Raw genomic sequence first — 14248 nt, 5'->3', positions numbered from 1 at the left:
AATGGACGACGAAACCTACGTCAAAGCCGACTACAAGCAGCTTCCGGGACAGGAGTTTTATACGGCAAAAGGAAGGGGAAAGGTAGCAAATATTTTCAAGCACATAAAACTGTCAAAGTTCGCAAAGAAATATCTGGTTCGGCAAGCCATCTGTACCTGTGGCTTGAAAAGCAGCATTTTCATAGCTTCCGGGACTGTCAACCAAGAAATTTACGTGAAAGAGTGTTTGAATAAACGTCTGCTGCCTTTCCTGAAGAAACACGGTTGTTCCGTACTGTTTTGGCCGGATTTGTCATCTTGCCATTACGGTAAAAAGGCCATGGAGTGGTACGCCGCCAACAACGTGCAGGTGGTTCCCAAGGACAAGAACCCTCCCAACACGCCAGAGCTCCGCCCAATTGAGAAATACTGGGCTATTGTCAAGCGGAACCTAAAGAAGACCAAAAAACTGCTGAGGACGAGCAGCAGTTCAAGGCAAACTGGCTTTCTGCGGCGAAGAAGGTGGACAAGGTGGCTGTAAAAAATCTGATGGCAGGTGTCGGATTTGGAAAAGCGAAAGCCTAACTGAATATTTTTCCTGAATTTTATACTAATTGAACTTGAAAAAGAAATTTAATTTGATTTTTTAAATAAACGATTTCACCGATTTACACGCGTTTTCCCTTGACCAAATTTTGACCGTATCACCTTTTAAATATATTAGAAGAACACCTGCGCCCGAAGAGGATATATTTCATCAAAACGGAAGAAGAAAAAAGAAAATTTCATTATTTTTTCACGCCACGCGTGACACATGTCCGCATTATTGATGCTTTCAGGAACAAGCAGCTATGTATATTAAAACAGGAAGGGATATTATAGTTTAAATGTAAAGCCCTAATTTTGTAAATATGAAAGATTTTTCCAAATATGTACAGATCTGTGACCATGCGATGAGGATTCTGTAGTTGGATGCATCCCATCCTGGTGCTCTACTCTTTTATTTTGTTGCTTTTAATTTGAGATTTTTGACCTGAAATTACAGAAAAATTATGCATTCCGGTTACAACTCCCTTGATTTGTTTTGGGTGAATTATTCCCAAAAAATGTCATCGTTTTTCCCTTTTTATTGTCATTTGTTATACCAATTTTACCCCAACCCAAGGGAAAAATTTCCCATTTTAGAAGTTGGTTTAGAATAAGGGAAAAGGGAGGAGAGAAAAAATTCCCTGGGAGATTTTGTTTAGAATAGGGAATTGGGAAAAAAATTTCCAGGGAATTGTTATTCAGAATTGAATTTGAAGATTTTTTTATATAATTTATTTATATAATATTTAGTGATAACTAAAACAAAGATAAATAGATATTACAATGGTATAACTCCTAATGATTGCTTCATATTGAAGCAAGAAATATGGAGTCATTTCTTTCGAGACCCTCATGTATCCACTCTATGTCATTTAATGCTGAAAAGTTACGGAATAAATTTAATCTTGAGCGTTTTTCTATTGATGTCTCAAAGTCAAATACAGCCATTAATATCATATTAAAATCTTATATTGTATATATTTATATATTTTTTTTTATATTTTTTTTTTAATTCATCCATCCATTCACATGCTAATTAAGTAATTGAGAAATTTAAGATTTATAATACAGTTAGGACATTCCACCTTGATATAGCTGGATATGGATGTAAAGTGAGCTGTTAAAGTGTTTAAGTCTTATAACTACTAAAAATGTTGAACTATCACATGCAAAGTAATCTACATTAAAGATAATCTTAAATTAAGTATGTTCTGCACTTATAAATCTACTTAAATTTATGCATGTTTTTGTTATTAGATGTGGAACAAAGTTGTATGGGTGTGGATTGCGCCAAATACTCGGTGAGTATATTTGCTCACGAAAATTAGACAAATAGAAAATTATTACAGTCACATTTGTTGCTAGGCTAATTGATCCAGGTATCGATGATACTGAACATGTTTTCTTATTCCATTTTTTCATATAAAAATAGAAATTGATCTAATGTTACATCTAAGATTAATTTTATAGGACCCATGATTGTTTAGCTGGTATAAGTACTATTGCTTATCAACTGCGGCGGCGGCTACTGGATCGACTTCAGCATTTTGAATCTTTTTGCGGCGAGAGTAGTCAATTAGATATTCTATGGACCAGGCGACACCGCAAAGGAGTATACAGACACTTTGGGCATGAATACAAATGGGATAACTCCCAGTGACATCTCGAATGACACCTAAAGAGGACACATTTTAGTTAATTCAAAACACAAACAAAAAGTGGACCAGTGTATTCTTCGAACTTACCAATCAATGGGCCAAAACATATTACAAACACAGCCTTGCCCACTAAGTGCCAGCCAAATGCTGAAGGTAATTTCTCCAAAGAACAGTACTCAGAAACTGTTAGAGTGAAGTTACTAAGTGCTGAACCTCTGAAGAAACCACATATCGAGAGCCAGACCATAAGTTGGGTCCAATCGGTTTGTTCTGCCATAACTGTTGAGAAAAACAAAAATAATTGAATAAATATAATAAAAAGTTGTAAAGGGTAGGCCAACCATAACGCCCTACTTTAATCGATCATTTATTTAAAGTCTTTCTGTTCATGTATTTTTGTAGTGAAAGTCCTTTCATGAATCTATCGGCGTTGGAAGCCACCGTAGTCCGCCTTGCATACAAAAGGGGTTCAATCCCAGTTCTACCGAACATGAAAAAAATTTTCAGCGGTGGATTATCTCCTCTCAGTAATGTTGATTATTTCAAAGTGGTTTCGTAGTGAAACGCCAATCAGACTCGGCTATAAAAAGGGGCACCCTTGTCAAAGGACAGCGTGGTGTGATTGGCACATTATTCAACAAATGCAGGTTTTCTTGTATGATTAAAAAGATTCGCTTCTTGAAGCACTTTAGAACGTTTTGTACAAGTTTACTATACAAACGTACATATTTTTTAGTTCTTGTCTAAGCTTACGTACACATCTAACTGCAATCTTAGAAAAAAATTCAAGTTCTTGTTCATTTCGTTCGCTAAATACTGAATGGACGTTTTAGTAATTTTAGTCAAAGTAATTCTTCTAACTTTGACAATTTTAATTATTGTAGATACGTAGAGATGTAAGTATATTACTACGTTGAAATTCCTACCTTTCCTAATACCAATTTATGACCCAAGGCTAGTTTACAAGATTCGTTTGAATATTACAACAGTGTATTATGGTTAGACCACCCAGTTTTGTTTAAATTGTAACTTACTTGATCTCGTTATGGCCACAAATATAATGGAAACCAAAAATACGGTACGCTTCTTTATATTGGTTCGATCAAAGATAGGCGGCAGAACTATACGAGCAGCTATATCCGTGATTGCGGTTATGGAAAGACAAAATGCCACATCTTTTTTACTGTATCCCAAATTTGCAAAGAAAAATGGTGTAACCATTTTGAAGTTCATTTCGGCCACATAGAATATGGAAAGACCAAAAAGTATGTTAAGGAACATTTTATCTTTGAGAAGATCAACATCCATGAGATCTGCAAATCTAGCCCAGAATCCTGGCCTTTTCACTTTTTCCGCTCCACCATCGGCTGCCGCCTTATCCACTTCGGTGGGCTTCATTTTGATAAAGGAATCACGATGTCCACCCATTATTGTGCCTGTAGCTGTGCTTACTCTTTTCAATTCGCGATCGTTCTGCTCGAATTCGTCATCGCCCACGTTCATGTGAACTTGTAAAATGGAACCAGTAAAGTCCATATATGACAGATTGGAGGTAACCGAATGTTTCCGATGTCGCAGGGCCATACTGACATCGTGATTGGACATGTAGTTACTCTCGGCTGACTGTACACCGGCCAAAGACATAATGCGGGGAAATGTTGGTCTCTTGGGAAGACCCAAGCGGGAGCCATTCATGGTATTCATTGCCATTTCGGAATAATTTTTCCGCATCGCGTTTTGCTGTTGGTTTTGTTTGTTGAACAGTAAGGTGTTCATTTCGGGCAATGCATCCTCTTCAGTTCCGTCTTCTTGGATCACCTTAAATTCGGGTATTGGTGCAATGACCATCATTTCCTCGTCGATCTTTTCCTCCTTCATATGCCATTTGGCCGGTTGCAGGAGTACAGAGCCGACAGTTGCATTCAAAGCAACACCAGCCAATAACAAAACAGCACCTCTAAACCCAAAAGCCTCGAGCAGAACGCGTACCAATTGAGGCATGATCAACATGCCCATTGCTGTTCCAGCCATACTCAGACCCACAGCTTGACCTCTTTTATGCTTAAAGTAATGATTGAGGGCCACAAAAGCCGCCGATGTCGCCAAACCCACGCCAATGCCATTGATCACTCCGTATGTGCTAATAATGTGCGCCATACTACTCGCCGGACTTGTACAGGCCAAACCCAGAGCACATAGTATTGATCCTGCTATGGCAACTTTACGATAGGAGAACTCTTTGAGCAGCGGACCCACAAACAGTCCAGAAAAATTCATGCATACATCTAAGGTACTAATTATCACAGCTGCGCCGGCAGTGCCTACATCAAGTTCACTCAGCAGATCGCCAAAGAGTAGTCCAAATGAGGGTTCTATTGATCGCGTGGCCAACTGTAAAAAAAAAACAAAATTAGCTATCAATAAAATCAATGTAAATGAGTTTTGGCATGAGTTTGTCAACGCATTTATGTCGTTCTAGGAAATAACAACCATAAATGCTATCACATCACTCTGAACATAAAAAAATAAAATATTTTATGGCAAGTGATTTATTACTCGATTTCTCCTATCATTTTAGAAACAAAATGTGATTGATAGAAACAAAATAAAAAATATTCGACATTTCGCATGGCTGTTATCGAAACCATTTTGCATTCTATGTGATTTAGGATATACGAACTGATTTCATTAAAAAAATAATAATAAAATTTTCTTATGTATGACTAAGAGTTTTCCAACTTAAGACCCACCTTAAGCATAAAATTTCCCAATATTTCACAACGTCATAATGACGCCGAAGTAATGTGAACTATTTATTGAAAAAATAATTCTTTACTTTCGCGGAAAAAATAGTTTTGTAAGAAAAACTTGAACTTTTAATTAAATGTGTGATGTATTTTACATATGGTCATCACTGACTACTAATGCTCTCCAATATAAATTATTATTCTATATATTATTACAATGTCACACGAGCTTATAGTAGATGAAGGATTTAGTATTATTAGGTTATTGAAAATAAAATGCCAGATACTAAACAATACAAGCTTGGCTATACACGCCAAAAAAAAATATATATTTTCTCCCAAACGAAATTTTAGAAAAACAAATATCGTTTACCACTTGCTTTTCGCTGTAAGGATGTTTGTTGTGGAAACTATTTCATAAAGACTAATTCAAAAAAAAAAAAAAAAAAATTGTATGATTTTTCTGGCTAATTGTATCTTCCCTCACATATTTCTCACTTCCATTAGCTTTATTAATACAAACAATGTACACCCAAACCAACAATACTTTCCTCCGGAACGACATTTTTTTAGACAAACGAAATTTTCCTTTCTTATAAAATACATTCTTTAAGAACACATACATATTAATTTATGACAAACGAGGCAACGATAATCTCTAATCTTTTTTTATTTGCGTTTAAAGAAATTTTCTTTCCGTCAAAAGAAAACTGCGCTTACCTCAAATTTCGTTCTTTCGAAAAGAAAACTCTTCTTTCAGTGTAGAAAAAATTATTTGATTTTGTGATTGTTTGATTACTATGAAACTTTAAAATGTGTCTTATTAAAGTTTTAATGTCAGAAAAAAACAGTGCTTCATATCAACGAAATGGACTGTGATTTTCGAACAAAAATTATTTGTTTTTCTATTGCAAAACTAAAATTTTTTTGGTGATAAAAGTTTGAAATTTTTGAAGAAAATTTGTACATAAAGTTTCATAGCCTACCGTATAGATCTGGCGGGGGAAATTACTATTGGTTGTGACAATGGTTTGTATCAAATGAAACTATTTGCGATAAACGTTTGAAATTTTCGTAGAAACACGGATGATGTAACAAGAAAGCAATGTTCGCGACACCCGGTGTATAGGGATTGTACTCGAAATCGGAAAGACAATTTCCCACTCTTTCAAAAATTGATTTCAATTTTTCCAACTGCAGACTGTTATAAGTTTTGAAAAAAAATCGAGAAAATCGAATTTTTACATTTCTACCTCTCCCTTACATTTTGACACGCATAGGTGAAATTATTTTCGAGCTCAAACAAAATAGTATTCAAATGGAATCAACATTTATTTAACTTTAAGAATTTATTTGCTAACAAGTAAAAATAATATGTTTGAGAGAAAATATGCTCCAAAGACGTATATTCTTATATAGAAGCATATTATTGTTTATAGATTAACTATCGACATAAATTATATTTGGACGACAAAACAAAAATATGTTTGGAACATAGGGAAAATAAATATTTTTTTTTGCCAAAACATATACTTTTTGGGAAAACACCATTATGGAATTTGGATGTAAATTGGAGGTTGGACTAACCAAACGTATTATAGTTAGAATAAATGTAAATGTTTCATTGATTTTTTTATTAAATAAAAAGAATGAGTCAGATTTAAATATTATTAAATGTCTTCTCCGGATTTTTGGTAAAACTTAATTTTTATTTTTATACCCTGCGCCACACTGTGGAACAGGGTATTATAAGTTAGTGCATATGTTTGTAACACCCAGAAGGAGACGAGATAGACACATGGTGTCTTTGAAAATAAATGTCATGGTGGTTCACTGAGTCGATATAACCATGTCCGTCAGTCCGTCCGTCCGTCTGTCTGTGAACACATTTTTGTGATCAAAGTCCAATCGCCTTCAAATTTGGCACATGTTCCTAATTTGGGTCAGAATAGAACCCTATTTTGGAAGAAATCGGTTCAGATTTAGATATAGCTCCCATATATATCTTTCGCCCGATATGGACGATATGGATATTGTATCGAAAATTTAGATCTACAAAGTGGTGCAGGGTATAATATAGTCGGCCCCGCCCGACTTTAGACTTTCCTTACTTGTTTATTATTATAGTTGTTCAAACTGGGCTTTTTTTATTATTTTGTTACGACGCGCAAAAAACGTCATCCTCCTAAATGAAATTTTGGACGAACAACCATCGTTTGCGATTTGCTTATCGCTGTAAAGAACTTCGGTGACTTTGGTATACAACATTGGATATTGGATAAATATAAGTGTTGTTAAAAAAAAGGTTTGATGCTAAAAGTTTGAACTTTTCAAAGAAATTCAAAACACTGTAAGAAAAGAATAACGTTTGTGATACAAGTTTTATTGCGTGTTCCACTTAAAAACATGACCTCAGTTTGCACATGACGAAATTCACAAAATGAAATTTGTTTATCTTAAATTTTTTCGGCTCAATGTATTATATTTTCCTTGTGGCAAATGACGATTTAATTGTTTGCATGTGGTCTTGCAGTTGAGTCGAACATTTAGCTTGACAAATGAAATGCTTGCACATTTAGTGATCATAATTTTACGAGAATGATGGATCACTTATCGCTCAATTATTACTGAAGAATGCTATATTTCAAAATCAAACTTTTTGCTGTTCTTACTATTAATCTGTAATATGATTACAAAAAATATATACATATATTCATACATAATCAATGGTCCGATGCAATTTCAAATTTGATAGAAGTAACTAACCTTTCCGATATTGAGATATGTCACTAATGCAGTAAATGGATGTTATACCTATATTTATAAATTTACTAATACTATTTGCTAGAATATTTGCATTAATTTTCATTAGAGATCTTAAGTCTGGATACCATTTTGTATTTCATTAATTAATATTTGCCCAATTATCAATGTCAATTAACAATTACAAACAGGTTTCAATAAGCTGCAAAAGTCCAATTCATTATCAACAAATGAGAATGTTAGATAATTCCATGGATTTGTCATAATCTATCATTGGAAGTACATAACTATACGTCAGAATGGTCGATATTACCTCAATTGTATTTCATCGTTCAATGACGTCATGTGGTCCTAAATGTGCTCAAAACATCATCGAATATTTTGATAAAAAACAAAATAATAAATATTGCAGTTAGAAAAATTGTTTCCCTAAAATAAATAAAATATCTTAATTTTTCTATTAAGGATTATTCACTTATTTAAAATTTCGTCACGAAGAAAAAAGGTACTTCTTGCTTGCATTTGCAAATATTTACAATGATCATCATGATCATGTATGCAGAAATTTGGTGTATTTTTGGTCGTAGTTTTGTGAGTGAAAATAAGGTAATTATTTAAGAAATTCAAATTATATGCCCTTGAAAATTTGCAAATATTTCAATGTGAATCCCTATAATGAACATGCGAAAAGGTTAACTCCCAACCAGTTGCAAAGAGCAACGTTCAATGAAAAAATACGTTTCAATATTATTTCCTAATATGTCCCTACGACTATCCAAGTATTACTGTAATGAATTTGCTTTTTTTTTAATATTGATATAATCAGATATGATCAGTTCAGAGTACATGGGAGGTTCATTGAGGTTTGCACAGAATCATACAAATCCGTTCAGGTTTGGCCCCGTTTCTATAATTAAGAAATATTTATTTGCATATACTCGATTGATTTCTCATAGAAATGATCATACTTTTTGCCGTGTACTGTACTTCAGTTTGCAATGGTGTGAACATGTTTGACAATTCTTATCTTTGCTGAGTGATAACGCAAGACCTGCATATATTCGATGGCACTTGAGCACTATGTTGCTGAGCAATGAGACTTCAATAACATAACATAGAGGTATACAATAATCCACTTAGGGACTCCTACTGTAAACAAGTTTAGTGGTGTTCTTTAATAATACCCTCATAAATTTTGACAATCACTGGACATTACTGACACTCGCAGAAAATTGTTAGTGGAAATGAAATATTTTCTTAGATTTTTGATTTAAATATGGGAATATATGATACTTTTTTATTTTAACATATAATAAAAAACTTTTCGAGTCAGTAATGCCATATAACTTCTGTAATATAAAAAAGGATAATCCCAATTTATATCTTTCATTCGCCCAGAGAAGGAATATGTTCACCCCAAGCGTGTTTCAAGAGCAGAATGCTATTTTTAGATAGTGAACATGTAAAATGTTTGTTGCAACCATGTTGAGAAAACAAAATTTTTGTGACAAAAATATTCCATGTTTACCTTCAAAGTAACATTTTGCTCTTGAAACATCTCTGCGTGTTGCTAACCGCGAGTATTTCAATTTGAGACATACATCTAATATCCAGTAAAAAGCGTCGCCAAAAAAGTAGTGAAAATGTTATTTTTGGTTCCGGAAGTAGTGCATAATTGGCGCAGAAGCGATAAATTTAACATGGGCTTGTCATAGGGCGGATGTCCACATCAAATGGGCAACGACCGATAAATAATATGCGTGTTACTACTAATGTCACACTTATTTTTCTGGGTGTAGTTGCAAGTATTTCCTTACAATACATTCGGTTCACCTAAGCAAAAACAAAAATAAATAAATAATTATTATATAAACAAATTCTTTAGTTGATGCTGACGATTGATAGTATTTGTCGTGATTGAATCCATTTTTTATGAAAAATTTATAAAATAAACACATTGTTTAATTGAAACCATTATATTACCATTGTGTGTAATGGCAACTATATTATCTGGAGAAATTTAATTGAAGTTTTCAAAACTATACTATCAATAAGATAGTGACAAAGTTCCTGAGTAATCTGGCAAAAAAGCCAGAAGAGATGTCGTACATTATTTTCAAATTTATGACAATGAGTCGAATAATTTGACACTATGTCTAGATATTTCGAAATTTGAGTTGTACCACTTCAATATTTCTATAATAATGTTTTGTTTGGTTGCCAAGTTCTTTATCTTATTCGTATAGATATCGCTTTTGTAAATGATAGTTTGTCTCATTTCAATTTCCGATAATGTCACTGGTAGTAAGAAGGTTTAAATCATAATTGTTTGTTTTTAATTATGTTTTTTTTACATGAAAAGAAACAAACGTTTTGAAAACTTTTACCGAAAACGTTTTGCTTTTGTTAGTTTTTTGAATGTCTTCCAAAATTTTAAACTTTTATCACTAAAAAAATTAGTTTGTTGCAAAATTTTTATTTTTCAAAAAAAAAAATTATTATTGAACCAATAACAGAGTCTATTTCGTTTATATCAAGTACTGTTTTTTCTGACATTAATAAGACACATTTTACAGTTTCATAGTATACATGTAATATAGTAGTATGTAATGTTAAACACTTTTTCGGTATCTTCCGAACATATCTGGAATATATGTAAAACAAAAAAAACTTGTTTGTGTTCGGTCGAAGCAGGGCTCGAACCTAGGACTCTTGGTAGACGGACGGTTAGGTGGCAGCCCGATGTATCAGGCTCACTTAGACTATTCAGCACATTGTGATACCACAATGGTGAACTTCTCTTCTATCACTGAGTGCTGCCCGATTCCATGTTAAGTTCAATGACAAGGGACCTCCTTTTTATAGCCGATTCCGAACGGCGTTCCACATTGCGGTGAAACCACTTAGAGAAGGTTTGAAACCCTCAGAAATGTCACCAGCATTACTGAGGTGGGATAATCCACCGCTGGAAAATTTTTTGGTGTTCGGCCGAAGCAGGAATCGAACCCACGACCTTGTGTATGCAAGGCGGGCATGCTAACCATTACACGATGATGCCCAACTAAATGTATATTTCTGTTAAATAAAGTTTGTTTAATCGGCTCGTGGGCGCCGCAAGCTGTGCAATATAAATATAACTTATATGGATAATTGTGTATTGATGACAATAAGAGCTACGAAGCCCAGGGGGCTTACAAATTGCATGGTCCGCGGTTCGATTCTCCGTATAGGCGAAAGGTAAAATTTAAAAAAAAAAAATATAAAATCGAATAATTTCTTCTACATTGTTTGTATTACAGAAAATGGTGCTAAGAACTAAAAAATAGTGTAAGTGAGAAAGATGTGAGGGAAAATGCAATTAGCCAGAAAAAGATTGTTCTTTTTTTTATTTAGTCTTTATGAAATTGTTTTTACATCCTGCAAAAGAATAAACGTTTATCACAAAAAGTATATACTTTTCTTCCAAATAAACTTCCTTAAAGCAAATGAGAAACGAACTTTGTTTGCCTAATATTTCGTTTCGGAGGGAAGAATTATTTTTTTGCGTGTACTTTCGTGTCAAAAAAGTCTAATGCTTTCTATGAAGGAATTTTCTCATGAACACTTCGCAACTATGTTGTCAGTGTTAAAAACATGTTTCCTACACGAATTCCCCAAAAACATTTTTACCGCGAAATTAAATCGCAAACGAAGTTGTCAAAAATTTCGTTTGGGAGAAAATAATTATTAAGTACAATCGCAATTTGTTCACGGTTATTTTTCTTTAATAATCGGAAGTCAATTCAAGTCATTTGGTTAATTCAATCGAGTGTTATCTACAAACCCATTGGCCAGACAGATAGACTGTCATACTTCATTAGACTCATATGTTTGTTGAAGACTTTCTGTTCGTAATAAAAAAACTATACTATATTCTCTATTTCCGGGAGGGAATGTAAGCTAAAAATTTAAAAATTTTTACACTTGTTTTGCCACAATTATTTTGAGATGCACGATTTACGTATTGACAAATATTAAAACGTGAACGTTCGAATTTTAGCGAATAACATTTACTCTTTGTAAATAGACAAAATATGTTAAAAAATGTTAAACAGTTGTTAAATGAATAGTTCAATAGTAAACTAGAGAATTTATGATTAGTTGTTGCCAAGTCATGAAAAATTTGTAATAACAAAGAGACATTTTTTTAAAACTTAAGCTAGAATCGAATTTAGATTCTAACTAACAAAAAACAATCAAAAATATGACATTTTATGGATGACCAATTAATTTTAGTACTAGTTGTAAATTATTCAATGTGTTGTCAATGCATTTCCCTGGAGCAAAGCAGGACGACAAATAGAATTAAAGAATTCATTTATCATTCATAAGCCGATAACTTTAGTTGCTAGTGCTTAATTTTAGTTTATTGTAATTTTTAATTATAATAACTATATAAATAAAATAAAATAAAATAAAATAAAATAAAATAAAAAATAAATAAATAAATAAAACAACTACTTTTCTGACGTAGGATAATTTCAACATTTAAATATTGAAGTTTGCTGTAAACCCAGTATCCCAGTTATTCGACCCCCATTTTCATGAAGCTCCGTTAGTGCAACGTTAGTTATCGAATTTTTAAACCGTTTTATATACATATCTGTCACCTTGCCTATATATTTCATATACCAGTTAGGAACTTAACTGGCAGTTAAGGCCTAATGGAGCTACATGAAAATGGCCGTAAAAAGACAATTATTAATACAAAAAAGAGTTGCACATATCATTACAATAGAAAGTAGCTTTCTTCGATTAAAAAAGTTAGGGAATTGAAGACACAGGTCCTAAAGGGTGATACGGTCAAAATTTGGTCAAGGGAAAACGCGTGTAAATCGGTGAAATCGTTTATTTAAAAAATCAAATTAAATTTCTTTTTCAAGTTCAATTAGTATAAAATTCAGGAAAAATATTCAGTTAGGCTTTCGCTTTTCCAAATCCGAATTGCCGGGCCCACGCTTGACACCTGCCATCAGATTTTGTACAGCCACCTTGTCCACCTTCTTCGCCGCAGAAAGCCAGTTTGCCTCGAACTGCTGCTCGGCCTTAGCAGTTTTTTTGGTCTTCTTTAGGTTCCGCTTGAAAATAGCCCAGTATTTCTCAATTGGGCGGAACCACCTGCACGTTGTTGGCGGCGTACCACTCCATGGCCTTTTTACCGTAATGGCAAGATGCCAAATCCGGCCAAAACAGTACGGAACAACCGTGTTTCTTCAGGAGAGGCAGCAGACGTTTATTCAAACACTCTTTCACGTAAATTTCTTGGTTGACAGTCCCGGAAGCTATGAAAATGTTGCTTTTCAAGCCACAGGTACAGATGACTTGCCAAACCAGATATTTCTTTGACAGTTTTATGTGCTTGAAAATATCTACTACCTTTCCCCTTCCTTTTGCCGTATAAAACTCCTGTCCCGGAAGCTGCTTGTAGTCGGCTTTGACGTAGGTTTCGTCGTCCATTACCACGCAGTCAAACTTCGTCAGCATCATCGTGTACAGCCTCCGGGATCGCGCTTAGGCTGTCGTATTTTGTTTATCATCGCGATTTGGAGTCACTACCTTCTTGTAAGTCGATAGTCCGGCTTGTTTTTTGGCTCGATGCACGGTTGTAGACGATACACCCAGCTTATTTGCGGCATCTCGGAGAGAGAGGTTAGGGTTTCGCTTGAAACTACCGGCAACTCTCTTTGTCGTCTCAGCGGCTTCCGGTTTTTGATTTCCCCCCGATCCAGACTTCCTGCCTGTCGACAAACGTTCCCCAAACACTTTAATTACATTTGTAACGGTTGATTTGGCAACTTTTAGCAATTTTGCCAGCTTTGCGTGCGAGTAGCTCGGATTTTCGCGATGCGCGAGCAAAATTTTGATACGCTGCACTTCTTGCTTGGACGGCATTTTGACAACTGAAGAGTGAATTTCAAAATCAAAATACACACACACACACCTTCAAAATGAGGGGTGTTCAGGTTTTTTAAATGCAAAATTGAAAGAAATACGTCAAGTTTATATTGACCAAATTTTGACCGTATCACCCTTTATACACATTTCAACGTTAGCGGTGAAGAAGGCTGATTTGTTTCTTACACACACACAGATCAAATATCACTAAAATATTTCCAATTAAAAAGTTGATTAAAGATGAACATTTTTTAATTAAAAATTTAATTTATACGATTGACTTTTTAATCAAACTTGGAAGACAAAGTTAAAAAATTAAGAGTTTTTTTAATTTTTAATTAAAAATTTATTTGAAACAATCAATTTTTTTTTAATCAAAATAAAATCATTCAAACTTTTAATGAAATATTTTTTATTTCATTAAAACTACCATATCGATTAATTGAAGACATTTTAATACAAAAATTAATTGGATCAATTAATTTTGTGATTGACTCAGAAAAAAATATTTTCTGTGTATATGTAAACTTCTACTTTGTTCAACTTTCATGGTATTGTAATTAAAAAAAACGAAGATAT

At 33.8% G+C, this 14248-nt stretch overlaps 1 protein-coding gene across 1 annotated transcript in view; it reads right to left on the bottom strand.

Moving 5' to 3' along the window:
* Positions 1-1514: 1514 nt before the first annotated feature.
* LOC142228064 (monocarboxylate transporter 14) overlaps positions 1515-14248 on the bottom strand; it is a 34437-nt gene continuing 21703 nt past the window's right edge. The window contains exons 2-4 of the mRNA XM_075298368.1: positions 3260-4616; positions 2313-2504; positions 1515-2242 (exon numbers count right to left, since the gene is read on the bottom strand). Of these exons, the coding sequence (XP_075154483.1) occupies positions 2067-2242; positions 2313-2504; positions 3260-4616 (1725 nt within the window). The 3' untranslated portion in view covers positions 1515-2066. The remainder of the gene's footprint in view (positions 2243-2312; positions 2505-3259; positions 4617-14248) is intronic.

The sequence above is a fragment of the Haematobia irritans genome, chromosome 3 (genome assembly GCF_050003625.1).
Source record: "Haematobia irritans isolate KBUSLIRL chromosome 3, ASM5000362v1, whole genome shotgun sequence".
Taxonomy (NCBI): domain Eukaryota; kingdom Metazoa; phylum Arthropoda; class Insecta; order Diptera; family Muscidae; genus Haematobia; species Haematobia irritans.
The sequence above is the reverse complement of the archived record's forward strand: the minus strand, read 5'-3'. Positions and strand labels throughout refer to the sequence as shown.